At 42.1% G+C, this 22,722-nt stretch overlaps 1 protein-coding gene across 1 annotated transcript in view; it reads left to right on the forward strand.

The window, feature by feature from the left end:
* LOC147021509 (sodium/potassium/calcium exchanger 5-like) overlaps positions 1 to 14,268 on the forward strand; it is a 19,763-nt gene extending 5,495 nt beyond the window's left edge. The window contains exons 2-9 of the mRNA XM_085891511.1: positions 3,315 to 3,479; positions 4,911 to 4,994; positions 5,376 to 5,479; positions 5,801 to 5,901; positions 6,155 to 6,459; positions 12,173 to 12,382; positions 13,172 to 13,273; positions 13,617 to 14,268. Of these exons, the coding sequence (XP_085747637.1) occupies positions 3,315 to 3,479; positions 4,911 to 4,994; positions 5,376 to 5,479; positions 5,801 to 5,901; positions 6,155 to 6,459; positions 12,173 to 12,382; positions 13,172 to 13,273; positions 13,617 to 13,951 (1,406 nt within the window). The 3' untranslated portion in view covers positions 13,952 to 14,268. The remainder of the gene's footprint in view (positions 1 to 3,314; positions 3,480 to 4,910; positions 4,995 to 5,375; positions 5,480 to 5,800; positions 5,902 to 6,154; positions 6,460 to 12,172; positions 12,383 to 13,171; positions 13,274 to 13,616) is intronic.
* The last annotated feature ends 8,454 nt before the right edge of the window (positions 14,269 to 22,722 follow it).

Here is a 22,722-nt window from a genome sequence, read left to right on the forward strand (position 1 = left end):
GAACTCTCAGACCTCTCTCCCTCCTCAAAATCCTGGTGGCGTTTAATCAAATCTGTTTCTGGTGTATGTTCCCCCTCCATCCCCTCCCTTACCTCAAATGGCCGCACTGCTGATTCCACACGTGATAAAGCTGAATGTCTAAACTCGGTGTTTGCAGCTAAATCTTGTGTCCCAAACCCATCACTATCTCTACCCACTTTACCCAGTCGCACCCAACTGTCCCTGGACTCTGTATCCTTTTCTCCTGACAAGGTGGAGAGCTTGCTTTCAAACCTCGAGTCAGATTCTGCAACCGGTCCAGACGGCATCAGCCCACGTGTCCTCAAAGCCTGCTCTTCTGCTCTTGCTCACCCTCTCTCTGTTCTATTCACCCTCTCATTTTCCCAAGGTCATCTGCCATCTGCTTGGAAATCTGCTAACATCACTGTCCTGCATAAAAAGGTGCAAAAACAGATCCCTGTAACTACAGACCAATCAGCCTTCTCCCAATCATCAGCAAGGTTATGGAATCCATCATTGCTTCAGACATGAAATCCTTCCTCTTCTCCAATGGCTTGATTTCCAATCATCAATTTGGTTTCAGACCAGGTCACTCTACCCTGGATATGCTGCTACTGCTCTCCCATCAATGGATGGAGGTCCTCAATGCCAGACAGGAAATCCGAGCCGTATCCCTGGACATATCACGTGCTTTTGACACAGTCTGGCACCCTGCCCTACTCACCAAACTCTCTTCCCATGGTATTCAAGGCCATCTCCACTCATGGCTCGCAGACTTCCTCTCCTGTCGCAGTCAACGTGTGGCCCTAAATGGAGTTCTTTCATCCCCTCTTCCTGTGCAGGCTGGAGTTCCTCAAGGTAGCGTTCTGGGCCCTGTTCTTTTTCTGGTTTTCATCAATGATCTCTCGGACTCTCTGGAAAATCCTCTATTTCTCTTTGCCGATGACTCCACCCTCTGCCGTACCATCTGTCATCCCTCAGACCGGCAAGCAGCAGCTTCTTCGCTCACTGCAGATCTGGATAAAATCACAAACTGGTCCAACACGTGGAACATGTCTTTCAATCCACACAAATCTCACACTCTCACTATGTCTCTTCGAAAGGACCGTTTACAAAACCCCCCATCCACTTTCTCAACAATCCTCTGGAAGAAGTCTTTTCTTTCAAGCTTCTGGGTCTCACTATCTGCCATGACCTTTCCTGGGAAAGTCACATTTCCAACCTTGCCTCAAAAGCCAGTCGCCGACTGGGAATCCTCCGTCGTGCAAAGTCCTTCCTCGGCCCTCTTGAGCTCCTGACTACTTACAAAGCTTTTGTCCGTAGCCTGATGGAGTACTGCTCTCCCCTCTGGGCTGGTGCTCCTGCCTCCCACCTTTCTCGACTTCACGCTGTCGAAACCAGGGCTTTTAAGATCATCGGCATCTCCCGCAATGAAGCTGAGTCTTTGGGCCTCTCACTCAATCACCGCAGGTTGGTCGGTGGTCTTTCTGTCTTCTACCGACTCCTCTCCAGCCTTGCCCCCCTGCTCTCTCTGCGATTTGTCCCAACCACATTTCCACAGGGCGCTCAAGGTCCGCCAACAACCCCTTCTGGTAAAACTACCAAAATCACGAATCACTGCTCATCTTCACTCTTTCATTCCTCTTTTTTCCCGCCTTTGGAATAAACTTCCTCACTCTATTCTTTCCCATTCTTCCCTCCAGGCTTTCAAAACAGCTGTTCACCACCACCTCTTATCTTCCCCCATCCAAATCCTCGATCTTTTCTACCCCCGATAATCCACCCAAGCCCACTTCCTTCAATTCTCCTGCTTTCCTTCCTGAAAGTCCCTGTAATGTCCATCTTCTCCTCTCCATGTTCCCCGTCCCATCCCCATCCCTCTCCCTTCCACAGTTCACCTGTGTCTGTTCCCCAATGTTTTGTCCCTTCCACTCCCACCCCTCTTGTCTCATGCCTCCTTGCTGTGAGTTGTGTGTTAGCTCTCATACGAGCCTCGACCAAGGTATACAAAAAAAAAAAAAAAAAAAAAAAAAAAAAAACCACAAAAAAACAATTAACCTTTGATTGCAGAATTTTGTTATACACACACACAAAAAAACAATTACCCTTTGATTGCAGAATTTTATGATACACATACACACACACACACACACACACACACACACACACACACACACACACACACACACACACAAAACAATTAACTATGATTCCAGAATTTTGTTATACCCACACACACAAAAAGAAAACAATTAACCGATGATTCCAGAATTTTGTTATACACACACACAAAAAAACAATTACCATTTGATTGCAGAATTTTGTTATACACACACACAAAAAAACAATTACCCTTTGATTGCAGAATTTTATGATACACATACACACACACACACACACACACACACACACACACACACACACACACACACACACACACACACACACACACACACAACAATTAACTATGATTCCAGAATTTTGTTATACCCACACACACAAAAAGAAAACAATTAACCGATGATTCCAGAATTTTGTTATACCCACACACACAAAAAGAAAACAATTAACCGATGATTCCAGAATTTTGTTATACACACACACAAAAAAACAATTACCCTTTGATTGCAGAATTTTATGATACACATACACACACACACACACACACACACACACACACACACACACACACACACACACACACACAAAACAATTAACTATGATTCCAGAATTTTGTTATACACGCACCAAAAAAAAAAAAAACAATTAACCGATGATTCCAGAATTTTGTTGTACACACACCAAAAAAAAACAAAAGTTTTGGGCGAGTTATGACAAAACTAGGTGGATGAGTTGGTTCGGTGACAAGAACAAGCCGATTAAATTTTGCTTTCGGTCCTGATACAGATCCGACCCATTAGTGGATACATAACGTAAACTGTTCACCTGGCAGAGGTATGCGCTCTAACAAGTGCCATTCTCATTTATTATTGAGATATCACAAGATTCTTTCATATTATTTTGGATTACATACCATAAATTGTTGTTTCTATCCCAGCTGTTTGTCTGTGTTTCTGGAAGCTCATCTGCCAGAATCATCAGCTGAGTTCTCCCCTTCATCTCCGTTTCAACCTACTTAGTACAATACTGTTAGAAGGAATAAGCCAGTAGTAGGTGTTTGTACTACAACAAGCAAGCCCACAGAGTTTGATGGAGAATATTTTTTGCTATCATCAATTCCTATATTTTGCAAAAAAGTTGGAAATCATATAATACGATTGTTAAGCAAACTTTAATGGATAAATAATCCACAGGTAATGAGTCCGGGTGTATACCTCCTGCCTCATCCGAATTCCCTCGAATTGCCATACAGGAGACCATGGTTATCGCAGCACCATTTTTGTCACTTTACTTGCTGCTCGGAATAACCCTCACATGTGAACATTACCTTCTGCCTTCGCTGGTTTGTCTCAGCCACCGTGAGTCTGTCTGCATCTGATTTAAACATCTGATAGGGTGTACAATTTTGTGTGTGTACATTATCTATATCTAAGGATTCAGGTTTGTTACATAGACATTTTATTTCAGCAGTGGTAATGGTGGTGGTAAGTGCAACAGACATGGGCAGGGAAGGTTAAGTAGAAGTATTGGAATGGTCCTTGTGACACCAGCATGCAATGTCCAGGGTTTGTAAAATATCCAATTTCACAAAAAAACTGATTGCAGTTTGGAAGATCCACAAATTATTCCAAAATGAAACCACCAACTTAGTATTCGTGCCCTGCAGGGAAGGTTCAGTTCTGACGTTTTTACCACCCAGTGGGCTTCATCCTGGACTCGTTTAATGAGACTACTCGGTGGTCGTAACGTCGGACCTGAGCCTTGTCTGCTGGGAAGCTGTACTAGTTAGTTGGTCGTTCCTTCATTTGAATGAAGACATTCCTCAGACTAATTGCTCCCGACCACAATATCCTCACAAGGTCAAACTCCTCAAAATGTCCACTTTGTTCTTAAAATTAACTTTCAACAGCACCTTTAAATCAACTTTTAAGGATCATCTGATTTCCATCATTGCGTGTCATTTTGCATTTTCTCAACGTTTAATTGAATGAGAAATTATACTGCAGAAGCAACAAAGTGCCACAATTAATTACCACTGTAAAATAGACATGGTGTTCCAAAAAGACCTGAATAACTTTGGTTGTTAATATATTTAGAACTACAAATGACACACCAATACCCTTTGCTTTATATGAAACAGAAACTCATACAGTTTTCTTTATATTCAGGTCTGGTGGTTAAATGTCCGTTTAACGTTTGAGCCGTCCTAGTTTGAGCTGGATTGGCCGTGATGGACCAACCACCTGCCCCCGACAATCATCAGACATTACCCCCCCCCCCCACCCTTGATTTTTTTTCTGTGAGATGTTCTTAATGATGTTATCTACAACACCAAGGTGGCAAACCTGCAGGATCTTCGTTATCGGATCACAGCTGCATGCGTACTGTTGTACACAAACATGCTGAGCCGAACATGGCAAGAACTCGTTTACCGCCTTGATGTCCTGCGTGCGACAAATTGAGCTCACATTGTAGAGTACTGATGGTGTGCACAAAACGTTACGAGTTTCTGTATCATATACACCAAAGGATATTGTTGTATCATTTGTGGTTACAAATATATTAACAACCAAAGTTGTCTGGGTCTTTTTGGAAGACGCTGTACATTAATTTGCACTTGCCATTTACTGTAACTCGTGACTTGAAGTGATTGCAGTGTTTTCCATCCTGTGTTCGATGAAAGGCTTGAATTGTTTAAGTTTTTCCCTCCTTGTCTGGAATCGAATCGAGGCAGAATCTGGGGACATCCTCTTCCTTCTGTTTTACAAATGACTCTCAATCACCCCTAGGCCTCGGTACTTCTGATCACGTGGCAGGCGCAACATTCTTGGCTGCTGGCAGCTCAGCTCCTGAACTCGTGACATCCTTTCTGGGTAAGATGGTGGGTGCTTGAACATGGTAACCCATTCTTCATTCAAATGGTACAGCTGTGAGGTGGACATACAAAAGGGACGTTTAAATATCAAAAATGCAAAATTCCCTTTTGACAACTCCTTCCCCTAATTCTCCCAAATTCCTCCTTTCATTCCTCTGTCCTTTCTCAATCTTCAACCTTTCTATCCCATGCTTTCTTTACTTGTCCCGATTTGATTTCTCTCAATTCCACTTAATCCTTCTTTTGTGTGCTGCATATGTAGATGGCCCCATGATGAAGTGCGTTGCTCTTCCTTCCACGTATCGTGAAATGCTTTTGCTACATCGTGTTGCCACCAGCCGGCGCTCATGTGTTTCTGCCTTTCCCACTCTCACCCCAGGTGTGTTTGTGACACATGGAGACGTAGGTGTCAATACGATCGTGGGATCTGCAGTGTACAACATACTGGGGATTTGCGCGCTGTGTTGCTTGCTTTCACGTACTGTGCGTGACGTTTGCCAATTGAAATGAATATTGCAGAGCATCACAGAAGATAACACCTAATAGTTACCGACTTGGTGCTAATTAGATTTAACTACAATTGAACCATTTATTGTTCAAAAATTAATTGATTATGATTTGTGCAGACTTCGTTTTTTGCAGTCTTCAAATTGTTTGATTTATGGTGTGTGTGTGTGTGTGTGTGTGTGTGTGTGTGTGTGTGTGTGTGTGTGTGTGTGTGTGTGTGTGTGTGTGTGTGTGTGTGTGTGTGTGTGTGTGTGTGTGTGTGTGTGTGCGCGCGCGCGCGCGCCGCATGTGCCGCAGACCTTAACGCTCAGTCCTTGGCCCATGTGTCGTGACGGTCTGACTTATGGAATCAGCATTGGAATCGTCATTGCCATAATTTATGATGGGAAGGTTTACTGGTATGATTTAAAAAACAAAAACAAAACAGAACACTGGTTTTACTGATACAAAACACATGTTCTTGTTCTGATATTTCTTTCCAAACATTCAAGTCAAATGCATTCCCCTTGAGGCCTGCCTACCATGCTTGTTGACCTTTAGCGTTGACTTGGGCTTCTGTCCAATTTAACTTACCCATAGCCTTGAATTATGAGAGATGGTCTCTGTTTCTGGAGCTAATTTGGTCCACATGGGTTACTATTCCCCATTCAGGTATGAAGCTCTCGTGCTGCTCCTGGTTTACGCATGCTACATCTTCACCCTAAGTTATGACAACCGAATACACTCGATGCTCACAAGATGCTGGTTCAACCACATCAAGAGGGGAACTGTTGAATCCTTCAAGCACACTGAAGATCTTCATGAACCCCTGTTATTGGGCCGGAAAAAGCCACTCATGGAGGTGTGGTATGAAGAGGACATCAACTGCCGGACTGATAGTAGACTGTTGCATCGCAATGAAATTGACTCAACGCTCAGCCTCCATGGACTCACCACATGCGAGGAAGATGAAAAAGGTCGATAAACCTTATACGAGTGTATTTGTACAGCTTTTCTTTTCACCTGGATAATTAACAAAACACAACAAAAAAACACTCTTTCCTTTGCACCTGAGAATTGATTTTTGCTTTCAAAATCGACTTGACCCTGAAAAATTATCTCCATGTCCGTTAAGCCATGGCTGCACCCATACTCATACCCGTGGCATTTGTTTACACTATGCCCATTGTCAACTTCTTGCATGTATAGCACCTGGATGCTGGCTACATAATTTCCTGCAAACAGCCATGCTACTAAAACAATTCCCCCTCCTTGTAAATAATGGCAATCATTTAGAATTAGTCCAGGATATTTGCATATGGTGGTCATTATACTGTTTGTAGAAAGTATCATGTGATCTTCAGCATAAATTAGGAAATGGCAGCAGATGGGCTTAATGGTTTGGGTGGTGGGCTTGGGATCCTAGGATCCTGAGTTCAAATCCCCCTTGGTTGTTGACTTAATACCAGGTGGGGTTGACTCTGCCTGTCATCCTTCTGAGGTCAGCAAAATTAGTGCCAGCTTGTTGGTATCCTGTGTCAGAGTGGCGACCCGTCCAGGATTGCGCCGAATAGCCTCGGAGACTGCTGGGGCAGCACCAATGCTCTGCACAGAGTATGGTCCCAATGGATGGATGGATACCAGATGGGACACCCAGCTTAATGTCAAGGCATGGAGATATTTGTGATTTAATGCACTGCTAATAATTTATATTCAGGTCTGGAACCAGACCCAGAATAGACAGCTTAAATGTATGTGTGCTACCTCTGCACCATCTAATTGGACATAAGTCACAATAGACAGCTTTAGATATCTATCTGGGTAATTTTTTTGACAATTAGTACATTATTTTTCCTTTGTCAAGACAACGCTCTCACACATACATAATATGAACACACACGTAGACACACACACACACACACACACACACACACACACACACACACACACACACACACACACACACACACACACACACACACACACACTACAAAAAAGCTTTTGATATTGCCCCACATTCACGGATGATAAAAGGCATGCAAGTGTACAAGATCAACCCCCAACTAATCAAACTGATTGAGAAAACAATGGAGCTTTGGAATAACACAATGATATTGCAGCACTCGGATAGAAAGATCAAAATACCAGGGGGGAAAAGATACGGCATGGGATCTTGCAGGGTGACAGCCTTTCACCCCTCCTGCTTTGTCTTGCTCTGGATCCACTAAGTAACCTCATCGATAAAGGCCCAGTCACACCTTGACGTTTTAGCCAGCAATGGCAACGTATTAAAATGTATGTAAAACGCTGGCTTACGTTGAACTTTTGATGTTTTTTTTTAAAGATTCGGACGTATTCATAACGACTTGGTCTTATGCATAACGTATTAGTAACGGACACAGAACGTTTCGTTGTGTTATAGATAACTTATACCAACGAATGCTGAACCTGTTGTCGGCCTTCACAACCTATGCCCAACGATAGTCTAACTTATGCATAGCGCGCTGCACGCATCGCCGACGATGACGTGGCGTAGGTTATGAAAAGGCTGCCGCACAATGATTCAAATCATAACCGCCGCAGAAATGGAAGTGTCAACATCGCAGTCACACCTTGGCGATCTTGCCAGCGTATGCCGACCTCTGAAAAATGCGTCTAAAACGTTGGCGCACGTCGAATACGGTATGGGTAAGTTTGGTATGCGTGAATAAAACGCTAAAGTACGCTATCATACGTCGTAGTAATTGGAGTACGTCTTGTAATTTTAAACATGTTTAAAATTTTACGACGTACTTGCCGTATGACACACGCTCCACATGCGATGGGAATAAGTTGTACGCACGATATGCGATCGTTGACACACAGACACACGTTACTTGAAAGGTACTCATAAGTCGAAACACGTTAAGGTAATGGTTAGTGTCAGTGTTCCAGACTCCCGGTTTTTTTTTTCTTCGGTATGACTGTGTTCAGTGTACAGTGTGGTTATGATTTAAATCATTGAGCGGCAGCCTATTAATTATATTATATTATAACCGCACTAGAAATCGAAGTGTCAAAATCACCATCATACCGAAGGAAGGAAGAAAAAAAATAAAAATAAAATAAAAACCAGGGAGTTTGGAACACTGACGCTAACCATTACCTTGATGTGTTTCGACTTATGAGCACCTTACAAGTAACGTGTGTCGATGTGTGTCACCGATCGCGTAACGTGAGTACAACACGTTACTCATAGGTTAGAAATAAGTTTCGGTTACGCTAAACATTACCTCGACGTGTTTCGACTTATGAGTAACTTACAAGTAACGTGTGTCGATGTGTGTCACCGATCGCGTGACGTGAGTACAACACGTTACTCATAGGTTAGAAATATGTTTCGGGTACGTTAACATTACCTTGACGTGTTTCGACTTATGAGTAACTTACAAGTAACGTGTGTCGATGTGTGTCACCGATCGCGTGACGTGAGTACAACACGTTATTCATAGGTTAGAAATATGTTTCGGGTACGTTAACATTACCTTGACGTGTTTCGACTTATGAGTAACTTACAAGTAACGTGTGTCGACGTGTGTCAACGATCGCGTGACGTGCCTACAACTTATGGCCAGCGTTATGCGGAACGTGAGTCATACGCTGGCATAAGTCTTAAAATTTCAAGCATGGAAAATTTGAGGACAACCAAAAAGTACAACGTTTAAAGCCAGCGTACAACGACGTATGGCAGTGTTTTTCAGCGTGCTCTCAATGTAATCAAAACTTACCCATAACGTATTCGACGTGTACCAGCGTTTTAAACAAATTTTCCAAAAATCGGCATAAGCTGGCTAAAACGTCAAGGTGTGACTGGGCCTTAAGCAAAGATACGGATACACCCTAACATCCAAGAAAAGAATGTCTAAAGAAACAAGAAAGGTGACATATCTACTGTACATGGATGGTTTAAAACCTCTTCGCACCAAATGACAAAAGATTGGCAGAACTGAAATGAGTGAAACAGTACTCCAATCTTCTTCTTCTTCTTCTTTCGGCTGCTCCCTTTAGGGATCGCCACAGCGGATCATCCGTATGATCCGCATAGTGATTTGGCACATGTTTTACGCGGGATGCCCTTCCTGACGCAACCCTGGTCGCCTCTTATGACACAGGGATATGGTACACCTATTTTAACCGGGGCATACACCGGCCCAGTGCACTGGTACTCATTTTGCCGACCTCGGAAGGATGACAGGCTGAGTCAACCCCCTGGTGTATTAATTCAGTGGCTCAACGGGGCTTGAACTCAGGACCTTTTGGATCCCAAGCTGCTGCCCTAACCACTGCGCCAACACCAGGCTCCGAAACAGTACTCCAATCACATTCAAATATAATTTGGCCTAAGCTTGCCAAGTGCACATTCATACAAGGTAAAGCAATAAAAATGACAACACAACAATTGACCAAGATCTAACAATACAGGAACTAGACAATGAAGCATCATACAAATATCTTGGAATAGAAGAGGGCCACTAAATTCAGTGGCCTGCAAAAGCATTCAACCCCCCCCCCCTCCAAAGTTTTCACATTTTGATTCCACCTGAGCTTATTTCATGATGCTTTCAAATCAAACTTAATATATAGAGCATCTTCACAAACTACTCTAAAGTGATAAGGCTAAAAAATGCCGATAAAAAGTGAATAAGTTATATTAACAAAGAAAATCAGATGATTCTCAGTTGCATAAATATTGAACACATTTTCCAAATTAACCATAAATCACTTCAGGAGCAAATTATTTCGTTGAAAGGTTAAAAAAATTAAGTGTAATCGTTTTCACCCGTATGTATTCAGTGGTTTCACTTAAAATTAAGCTTCCCCACTTATCTCAGGAGTTTTAAGGTGCAACTCACTTGGTCAACAAACAAGACAACCATGAAGACCAAGGAGCTTTCCAAAGAAGTCAGATATAAAGTGATGGAGAAGAACCGTTCAGGAGAGGGTTACAAGAAGATTTCAAAAACTCTCTCATTATCCCTTTGAGTACGATGAAATCCATTATTAAGAAATGGTCGACGTATCGTACCACCCAGACCACATTGACCATCCAAACTCAGCAGCCGGCAAGCAAGAAACTGGTTTGGAATGTCACTGTAAATCCATCAATGATTTTGAAAGTTCTGCATGGCTCTGTGTCCGAGATGGGGGTTAGTGTTCATCAATAAACAATATTCGGTTCTCTTCACGAAGCTGACCTCCATGAACAGGTGGCAAGAAAGAAGCCATTACTGAAAATGATGAATCTCAAAGCTCGTACAGAGTTTGAGAAAAAGAAAAAGCATCTTAATGATACTGCAAGTAGGTGGAGAAGGGCTTTCTGGTCAGAGGAGACAAAAATTGAATTTTTTTGGTCGAAATTAAAAGCGTTACTTCTGGTGTAAGCCCAGCACTGCACATCATGCAGTCAACAGCATCCCTACTTTCAAGCATGGTGGTGGCAGTATCATGTTATGGGGCTGCTTTCCATCAGCAGGGACTGGCAAGTTTATCAGGATAGAAGGGCCAATTGATGGTGCAAAGTGCAAGAGAATCCTTGGATGAAAACCAGCCATGTATCTGAAACTGGGTAGAAGATTCACATTTCAGCAGGACAATGATCCGAAGCACAAAGCCAAAAGCACACTGGAGTGGCTGAAAAAGAAGAAAATAAGTGTTCTTGAGTGGCCCAGTCATAGTCCTGACTTGAACCCAATTGAACATTTATGGTGAGACTTAAAGATTGCAGTTCATCGACGATCCCCATCAGACTTGGCAGAAGTAGAGAAATTTGCACTTGAAGAATGGGCAAAGGTTTCACCATCTCCCTGTGCAAAGCTGGTGGAGATCTACCCAAAAAGACTCATTGCAGTCATTGCTGCAAAAGGTGCTTCCACCAAGTACTGACCGAAGGGGCTGAATACTTTTGCAACCTGTGAATTTTGATTTGTTCATGTTTTTTGTCATTATTCCTGACATGTAACCTCCTTCAACTACAACAATGTTTCATTTGATCTCTTCAGTTATGAATAAAAAAGTTGATTTGAAAAAATTATTTCAAAATGATTCGGAATTCATCTGAATGTGGCATTATTGGTTGGGGGTGAATACTTTTGCAGGCCACTGTATGCAATAAATAAATGTGGAAAATAGTTACAAAAAAAACATCTGGATAGAATGAGGCTGATCCTGAAAACATCTTTCTCCAACAAACAAAGTCAAAGCCATTAACTAACTAGTGGTACCAGTGTTCCAGTACGCTGCGGAATGATAAAATGGCCACAATCGAAAATCAACAAACTCATGTATCGACTGCGAAGTATCAATCTGACAGTTTATAGTTGGGTCGGAATACAAACCCAGACTCGACAAATCAAAGGTAAGTGTATTAGCTCTCCACCATCCTGTTGACCAAAATTTAGACACCTTAGTCTTAATGTAATGGACATACAATTATGGGTGCTTACATTTTGTTTCACTTTATCTTTAAATACAGTGACATTTGCGGTAGTTAGTGATATGTATGTGGAACTTTCAAAGAGAAAAATAACTCTGAGTAACTTTTCAGCCAACATTTAGTTTGCATAGCTATTCCAATACTCACGCATAGAGAAATCGACCTTCAACATTACATTCATTATGCCCTGACCACTGCTCACCCACATTCTCTCACAGAGGAGAGTCATGGCGTGCTACAGATGCCAGCAGGTGCCACGCGCCGTGTCCTCTGGGTAATCTCCCTGCCTCTCCTGATGTTACTGGCTTGCACTGTGCCCAACTGCCAGAGGCCTACCCTACGCACTCTATACCCTCTCACGTTCCTGCTGTCAGCTGCATGGATATCGGCTTTTTCCTACTGTCTGGTCTGGATGGTCATGATTATTGGTAACCACCTCTCTCTTTACTTTGTCTGTGTGTTCCTGCCATAGATTGTTCGAGTTAACATTTTATTTTAATGTCTTCAAAAAAACTGGGCACCCCGTCTGCTGGTATTAGTTGGTTGATGTTAAAGATCCCAATGGTGTCTTTCACGAAGAGTATGCAGGCTCTCACCGGTACCATGAATATATCACAAATTCCTGTCCTCATCTACAAGAGGCCACCGCATCACCACGCTCTCAGCCAATGATGCTACCCTGCAGTCTTGTGCTGCATCTGAAAGAAGAAGAAGAAGAAGAAGAAGATACACACTCCCTTATCTGAAATCAGTCCATAGCAAACCTCTATTTTCCAAACCAACAATGAAACCACCTGGTTTTGACTTGCATCAGAAAACATGTAAGCCCCTTAATCGGATCCCAATGGGATATGGTTGCTGTGGCCACTTGATGCGCAAGTGGCGTATTTGGAGCTCCGCATGATGTGACTGCTGCAACCCTGATCAAACTATGGACCACATAACAACAGTCTGTCCTGTATATAGGTTTAAGGGTGACATTGCTGAGATAAACTCATCAAGAGCATTAAACTGGCTAACTAACTTTAAACTAGATTTAAAATTGCTGTCCCAACCCACCATACACAAGAGAGTATCTGATCTACCGACAAACGAATGAAATATCCTTTGGCTGATCATGGTGGTGTCATATCCACAACACATCATCTGTTGACATAGAGCATCTCCATTCCTCAATTAACTTTTTATCCACAACACCTCATGCACTCTTTTTCCAGGTGAAAGCCTCTCAATCCCTGAGTCGATCATGGGCCTCACACTGTTAGCTGTTGGTACCAGCTTGCCTGACACCGTCAGCAGCATCTTGGTGGCGAGAGAAGGTTTCTCTTCATTTTCACTTCCCGACTTTCTGGTCTTGCTTATTTTGGCTTCCTCTTTCTCAATCTGTTTCCTGGGCTTTCCAGTCCTCTATGATTGTGGCTCCAAACGCTCTTTTCATTAGATGATGTAAAGTATTGATATCCTCCAACTTTTTCAGCCAACTCAGTTTTTCACTTCTCACTCTTTATACCCTCTACTCATTCTCGGTGAAATGTTGGCCTTTAAAGTTTCTGTGAATTAATTATTTTTCGTGAAATCTCTACACCTACATTTGAAACTTAGTTTCTTTCTCATAAACTGACTTTCTCTCTTCACCAACCACTTCCTTTCCTGCATCCACAGGTAAAGGCAATATGGCCATGTCCAACATTCTCGGCTCAAACGTTTTTGATGTTCTTTGCCTGGGACTACCCTGGTTCTTCGGCTCGGTCATTCCGACAGGACGTTTGGATGCCATCACCGTCTCCAGCTATGGTCTCACTTACACAGCTTCCTCTCTAATGCTCTCATTGTTCCTTCTGATCGGTGCTACATACCTCACAAACTGGCATCTCAGTCGCAGCCTTGGTGCCATTTGCCTCGTCCTATACATCACCTTCATTTCACTATCTGTTCTGTTTGAGTTGGGCCTGCTTGGAGGAGATCCCCCTCCCCCAATTTGCAGACTTGGGTTGTGAATGCTTTCTTCGTTTTATTGCTCACTCAATCATTCAATGTTTCCAAAAATTATCGATCCAACTCATTCGTCTATGCACATCAAACCATTTATTGTCCTTTCTGTGTTTATCATCTTACATGACAATGTCTTTCTCTACTACTATTTCTTTAATGGCACCACGCAATAAATTCTCCCTTCTCTTATGGTTGGCTGATAGGGAAATCTTTCACGAACTGGCTGGCTAGACCAGACCTTTGACTGGAGTCGATTATGGCAGGAATTTTTAATTTGTTCAGTGTGCTATCGATGAGTCACCTATTCTTCGTCGAAAGGCATCAGAGGATATTGAAAAAGTACACCAACGAGCAGACGGGACACCCAGCTTACTATCCTTCTCTGGAACAGCACACATTGTGATGCAACGGACTGCTTGCGAGGCACTGATCCGACATTTTATCATTGGCTGAGGGGTAGCATCATTGGCTGAGAATGCAACTGTGCCACTGATGCAGTGCCCTCTGTAGGTTCGGGCAGGAATTTGGAATTTGTTCAGGGTACCGGTGATAGCTCGCCAACTCTTCACGAACGACACTGTGGCATCTTTAATGTCCACCATCGAATGCTGGCAGACAGGATTCCCAGTTTAACGTCCATCTGAGGGACGGCACACAAATTGATGAATTGCCCTTGCTGTGAAACACCGGGATGGCAGTTTATAGCTGGGTCAGGAATTGAAACCCAGGTTAGACAGTCCAGAGGTGAGTGAGCATACCTCTAGATTACCCTACCAGCCTATAAGGGGAATGAAGGAATGGAGGTCAGCAGAAAACATTGAGATGACAATGGAACATGCAACCAAGAGGAAATTATATAAAGCCAATGATTGAGAGGAGAGGAGGCAGATATGCACATCAGTGATTACCAAGGAGCTGGGAATATAAATGGACAATGCCAGGTTCTTCTGCTTGAATTTTACATTAAATTGCCTTTCACGATATGGATAATTTCTCTTTGGAGGAAACACTTTTACTGAAACGTCATCCAGTTGTGAACACCGACAAATCACCAAAAAGTGGAGAGGAAGTGCAAGGTGAAATCAGAGGTGGTATATGGATAAGGGACAGTTCTCCACCTGTTTATAATGGTGTGAAAGCAATGAACCATGATGAACCTGGGCCTCCAGTAAACAAAGTTTAACATACCCTTCGCCATAAAAAGCAAACATGCAGGATTAAAAATGTAATTGTGGAGTTATTGCACCAGCATTCATTCAAGGTGCCTTTTTGGCACGAGGGATGTGCAGAACACCTGATTGGAGGTTTCCACATAAAATAATTGCTTTATGCAATAATCGTTCAGCACATGCAATTACTTATGCACCCTTCGGTTTTTAGAGGTGAGCACAAGGCATTCTGAGCAAGTTCGAAAGTCTTTCCGAGACCCCAGCATGTATATCATCCAAAAAATACAATGACTACATTTTTATAAATTTAGAAAATACGACTGTCAGAAAATGAAAGGAATCAAGTCATTGGACACCATCAAGCAGGGTCTTCCATTATCCATGATGCGAGGATCTATAACATTAGGAGAGGAACTGTATATAACTTTAGAAGATGTTATTAAGCCACTAAATCAACAAAAGACATGCCAATAAGTGGATGTCCCAGGATAACAACTTCTGCACATTCGCATGTTCCATCTAAGTAATCAGTTTCAAACTGCTCAGAGAACTCCAAACACTCCTTGGACCTCAACCTAGAGATTGCTACCAGAGGTGGACATACCCGATATTGAGATTGTTACTTCCACATTGGATCAGGTCAGGTCAGGTATGGCAGTATGCGCCAGAGCAGCGTGTCACTGCATCCAAATTCCACCGGTACTACAGGGGCCACCGTCTGGCCATACCCCAGGCAGATGCCTCAACCATCCCCATCTCCCTGAGATGCTGATCAACCTGCCCCAACCACGAGGCACGTGGTCGGCCCAATGGCCTCCTCCACTCACAAGACTCCCTCGCTGAGAGAATCTGGTGAGCAGGATCAGCATCAGGAAAACGAGTCACATGTCCATACAGCCGCAGCTGATGCTCATGGACTATGCAGGTAACAAATCTCATTTGAGTCTCTCTCAACAACTGCTCGTTGGACACAAAGTCCGACCAACAATAGCCAAGGATTCTCCGAAGAGACCTGGTACCAACGGAATTAAGTCTCCCTCTCAGATCCTGGTCAGAGTCCAAGTCTAACATCCATAGAGCAAGACTGGAAGCACCAAGGACCTGAACACTCAGACTTTCGTCCTCCTGCACAGGTGCCAACAGTGCCACACTCCATGATCCAGTGATTACTTACTCCCCAGGCCAGACCCAGACATCTCTTGACTTCTGGCTCACAGCCAGCAGAGACATGAATATCACTGCCAAGGTAAGTGAATCTCTCCATGACCTCAACATCCTCACCACAAACAAGTACAGACAAGATAGCAGCATCCATGATGTATTTGATCGCCTGGATCTTAGTTTTGACCCAGGAAATCCGTAATCCCAGCGGCTCCAACTCCTCATTCAGCACCTCTAGGGGCCCCAAAAGGATATCCAGTCTCCGCAAAGATGAATGCATCATCTGCGAAATTAAGGTCAGAGATCTTGACATTTCCAAACGTTGATTCCCTATGTGAAAACATCCACCACAATGCAGCATCACATGATGAGGTCACAATGAAATGGACATGCAATTGTTCAGTCATTTATAGTTATCAGAGGTTTTCATGTCATATAAATAAATCGCATAAAGAACAATTATGTGTTCTTTTTTTATGACAGAATATAGAATGTACTGCAGATGAAAACCTTGCATGCAGCTTAAAGTAGTTGAGGAGTAAAAACAAAGAATTTGTCAAAAAGACATAAAAACAACCTCAACCTTTCAAGACAAGCTTTCTAATTTATTTCAGCCCAATATAAGGTTTGGTTAACAGGGCTTAGAAATGCACTTTTACAAGTGACTGATCATAGAAAAACATTTTGTTACGTAGAAAGGTGGGGGGCGGGGTGTGGAGAGGGTACAGAGACGGATTCCATTAAGACTTGAGCATGGACCGTGTAGGTTGGAGGAGATTTGTGAAAGGATAGATTGGAGGATATTTGTCATAAGTTTTGTCCCCTTGTAACAGGATATTTGCCAAAAGTAAATCGTCCTGTAAAACATTCACGAAGGAGGCAGTGATTGCAAACGTTAAAGCAGTTGGAATACAACTGTATCATTTAAACTGTTTCAGGTGAAGCCAGGTGGAGGACTTATGAGCACAGAGGCACCCAGCCAAAATGTGCATTGTGCTTGTAAAGTGGAAACAACACAAATTGTTTGGCCAGAGGACAGTACACCATGGCGGTAAGATTAGCTGCAGAACCCTGGAGGGGGGCAGATCACTTTTGTTCAGTCCCACAGAGTGGGGTGACCCAAAAGATTAACACCACCCACAAGCAGTGGCTGGCCATTCACAGGACCTGTCACCTGTGAAGGCAGTCCCAGAGTTTATGAGGGCCATGGCCATGCTCACTGCAGCAGTTAGAGCTGGACCTTGAAGGGAACAACATCTTTCTCCTTCCCTCTGCTTGGCCGCCATCTTCTCCTCTCCTGGCCTCTCATTGTTTTCACCAACGCTCCCTGAGGTGCACTATGCCTTGTGCCAAAATCACCTCGTACATGCCACAAGTCCTCACCTGCCCCTTTGTTGCTTGTGCGAATCTGGTATTTAGCGCCATTAGGGGGTTAGGTCGTAGTCCTCATTGTACATAAGATTGCGTGTTCCCTCATCCCGACTTGTGGTTGTCGACTGCTTGGTTCGTTCCACCCTATTTATAGCGTCTTGCCTTCCCTTATCCCTTATTATTTTTCAATAAACCCCAATTTAATTACAAGGAACGTCTTCCAACCTTTTACCTTCTGCACATTACACCGCCAGGTTCGGGCTTTCATTTTGGTGATCCTTGGGGAATAGTAAATTGTAATATTGAATGTAGTAACTTAAACACCATTATGGGATCCACAGAGACTTTTATAAGAGCTCTGGTTCAGAGCAGTCTGTGTTATTGGTCCGTCTGACACGACAATATTGCAGGTGAATTCCCATGACAGTTTTCCTTGAAGAATAGAGAGGAGCAAAGGACTTGGATTTAACTTGAATTGCAGAAGAATGTCCATTTTACAAAAAAAAAAGATTTCTTCAAAACTGTAAACAATGATTCTGTAGATTGACTGTTGATCATATACAGCATTGTCCACAGATGGGTCCATTGATTGAGACCAGGAATAGGATATGATAGGTATGACTTTACTCGGCAGACAAACACTCACGTGGCATGTGGAGAAAAGTATCCTACCGAGGATGTGTTTGAGTGCAGAGAGGAAGTTGTAAGTGCGTAGAGGAAGTCTGCGAGCCACAAGAGTAATGGAGCCTGGAGAACAATTTTGATAAGTACAGGGTACGCGAATGCAAAGCCACCAGATGTCCATTGGGACTTGATTTTGCGCTTGTTGTGGAGTGTTAGTATAGTGGCATGTCAGGTGTTGAATGCCCAAGACTGCAGAAACTAAATTGATCATCAGTAATGATAGTGTTTGTGTACAAATACTCCTTTATATCTGGTGCAGTTATGGACCATATCCGTTTGTTGATTTGTCGGAAGGAAACCGATTTTATCAAGCATCCATGTTTCACTTCGTGCACCATTTCAAGCAAATCAGGTCACATCAAAGTTGTTCCAGCATCGGCTTATATTTGCTTCGTTACTGTGCACTGTACCGAAGAAAATCTTCACATTAATATCCCCAAACAAAAACAAAAGCAAGAATGGGAAACACAACCAAACCAAGATTTAGTATCATATAGCTTCTGCGGATAAACAAAAATAATGGGGTCGAGCTCAAGTCGAACACTTGGAATTAAAGGAAGGATAATTTCCTGTTATCTCCTTGTACAGCAAAAGCCTTTTGAGGCTTTCAGACAAAGCAGTCCATCACAGAACGAATGAGGTTTTGGTAAATCATTCTGAGATTAATTCCATATACACAGGAGCGTTTTAGCCTCACATGCTCCAATAAACAAAAATGACCATCTCGTAACATCCACCTGAAAATAAACACTTACTTGTGGTTTCAACGGTTAAAAAGAACATCCTTCCTCCAAATTACACAAATACAGTCATTCATATTCAGTGGGTGTTTGTGAGTGCCATTTGGGAAAAGCGTGGAGGCAGCAGACACTCACATGATGTAGGGTCTAAAATTTTGTGACCTGTACTTCGCTTTTTTATAGAATCCGCCAAGCTCACCAGATTAAACCGATATTTATAGCAAGAATCCTCACAGAGCACACTCGTTAACACGTCAGCACCTGTCAAGACTTTCTTCAAAGTAATTATTTGGAAATGAGCATGAAGGTATGTACAGTACTGAATTTGAAGCAACGATGGGGCCTTTAATAATGGGAATATTAGCCAAGTGCGAGTATGTTAATTGGATGACAAAATTATGGCAGTTGTTTAATTTAAAATATATATTTCTGAAATATTACCAGGTGGTGAGGGGTGGGGTACTTCAATGGTTATATATATATATATATATATATATATATATATATATATATATATATATATATACATACATACATATATATATATATATATATACATACATACATACATACACACACACACACACACACACACACACACACACACACACACACACACACACACACACACACACACACACACACACACACACACACACACACCGGGCGAAGTGGCGTGCGCCTGTAATCCGGCTACTCGGAGGCTTGGGTTGGAGGATCGCTTGAGGACGGGGACTCTGCACTGGGCCACGCTGAGAGGGTGAAGGGCAGCCCGGAATCATGGCAAAACCCAATCCTTATCCCTGTGTCATAAGAGGCGACCAGGGTTGTGTCAGGAAGGGCATCCTTCTGGTTCAGGAAGGGCATCCTTCTGATGCCCACCCATCAGGAAGGGCATCTGGTCAGTGTAAAACCTATGCCAAATCAGTATGCGGATCATAACGGATGATCCACTGTGGCGACCCCTAACGGGAGTAGCCGAAAGATGAACAATATGTATATAAATATATATATATATATATATATATATATATATATATATATATATATATATATATATATATATATATATATATATAAAGACCCACCCACGTCTCTCACCTGTGAATGGAGGGAATAGCCAATCAGCTCTCACCGAATCGACGATGCCCAGATTGCTAGGATTATAAAATGATTGACACCTCCCATGCTCCTCTAGCCAAAGTATATGTATGAAGCAACCCAAGAAGACTTATGCAAGGTAAGTGCTAAACGCTGTTTTGAACCCTTCCCAGAGTTCCTCAACAACTATAAAGACGTTCACGCGTAGTACACACACGACAATCCCAATGCTATACACCCTCAGATACCAGACCGGTTTCATCACCGATTCGCGAATCATAAGCGATAGCGGAGACAGCAATGCATACCAATGAGGCTCTCAAGCATGGACCAAGTGATTTTGACGTTTGCACATGGTGCAAACAGTAGATATATATATATATATATATATATATATATATATATATATATATATATATATATATATATATATATATATATATATATATATATATCAATGGGTATACATATCTATGTACAATATATATGGGTATACATTTAGATATATATATATATATATATATATATATATATATATATATATATATATATTTAGATATATATATATATATATATATATATATATATATATATATATACATTTAGATATATATATATATATATATACACATTTAGATATATATATATATATATATATATATATATATATATATATATATATATATATATATATATATATATATATATATATATATATATATATATATATATATATATATATATATATATTTTTATACATATATATATATATATATATATATATATATATATATATATATATACAGTGGGGAGAACAAGTATTTGATACACTGCCAATTTTGCAGGTTTTCCCACTTACAAAGCACGGAGAGGTCTGTAATTTTTATCATAGGTAAACTTCAACTGTAAAAGACGGAATCTAAAACAAAAATCCTGAAAATCACATTGTATGATTTTTAAATAATTAATTTGCATTTTATTGCATGAAATAAGTATTTGATCACCTACCAACCAGTAAGAATTCCGGCTCTCACAGACCTGTTAGTATTGTCTTTAAGAAGCCCTCCCATTCTCCACTCATTACCTGTATTAACTGCACCTGTTTGAACTCGTTATCTGCATAAAAGACAGCTGTCCACACTCAATCAATCAGACTCCAACCTCTCCACAATGGGCAAGACCAGAGAGCTGTCTAAGGACATCAGGGACAAAATTGTAGACTTGCACAAGGCTGGGATGGGCTACAGGACAATAGGCAAGCAGCTTGGTGAGAAGGCAACAACTGTTGGCGCAATTATTAGAAAATGGAAGAAGTTCAAGATAACAGTCAATCTCCCTCGGTCTGGGGCTCCATGAAAGATCTCACCTCGTGGAGCCTCAATGATCATGAGAAAGGTGAGGGATCAGCCCAGAACTACACGGCAGGACCTGGTCAATGACCTAAAGAGAGCTGGGACCACAGTATCAAAGAAAACCATAAGTAACACACTACGCCGTCATGGATTAAAATCCTGCAGCGCACGCAAGGTCCCTCTGCTCAAGCCAGCGCATGTCCAGGCCCGTCTGAAGTTTGCCAATGACCATCTGGATGATCCAGAGGAGGAATGGGAGAAGGTCATGTGGTCTGATGAGACCAAAATAGAGCTTTTTGGTTTAAACTCCACTCGCCGTGTTTGGAGGAAGAAGAAGGATGAGTACAACCCCAAGAACACCATCCCAACCGTGAAGCATGGAGGTGGAAACATCATTCTTTGGGGATGCTTTTCTGCAAAGAGGACAGGACGACTGCACCGTATTGAGGGGAGGATGGATGGGGCCATGTATCGTGAGATCTTGGCCAACAACCTCCTTCCCTCAACAAGAGCATTGATGATGGGGCGTGGCTTGGTCTTTCAGCATGACAACGACCCGAAACACACAGCCAGGGCAACTAAGGAGTGGCTCCGCAAGACGCATCTCAGGGTCCTGGAGTGGCCAAGCCAGTCTCTAGACCTGAACCCAATATAAAATCTTTGGAGGGAGCTGAAAGTCTGTGTTGCCCAGCGACAGCCCCGAAACCTGAAGGATCTGGAGAAGATCTGTATGCAGGAGTGGACCAAAATCCCTGCTGCAGTCTGTGCAAACCTGGTTAAGAACTACAGGAAACGTCTGATATCTGTAATTGCAAACAAAGGTTTCTGTACCAAATATTAAGTTCTGTTTTTCTGATGTATCAAATACTTATTTCATGCAATAAAATGCAAATTAATTATTTAAAAATCATACAATGTGATTTTCAGGATTTTTGTTTTAGATTCCGTCTTTTACAGTTGAAGTGTACCTATGATAAAAATTACAGACCTCTACGTGCTTTGTAAGTGGGGAAAACCTGCAAAATAGGCAGTTTATCAAATACTTGTTCTCCCCACTGTATATATCCATATATAGATATATGAGGTCCGTCTAAGCATTAACGGGACTGACTTCACAGAAATGTTATTCCAAAAAATATATTGAAATCACAGCTTGGCCCTTTCAAAATAGTTTCCCTCCAGTCTCACACACTTGTCC

This window comes from Eptatretus burgeri, chromosome 8, assembly GCF_056783735.1.
Source record: "Eptatretus burgeri isolate ZD-2024b chromosome 8, Ebu_testis_v1, whole genome shotgun sequence".
Taxonomy (NCBI): Eukaryota; Metazoa; Chordata; class Myxini; order Myxiniformes; family Myxinidae; genus Eptatretus; species Eptatretus burgeri.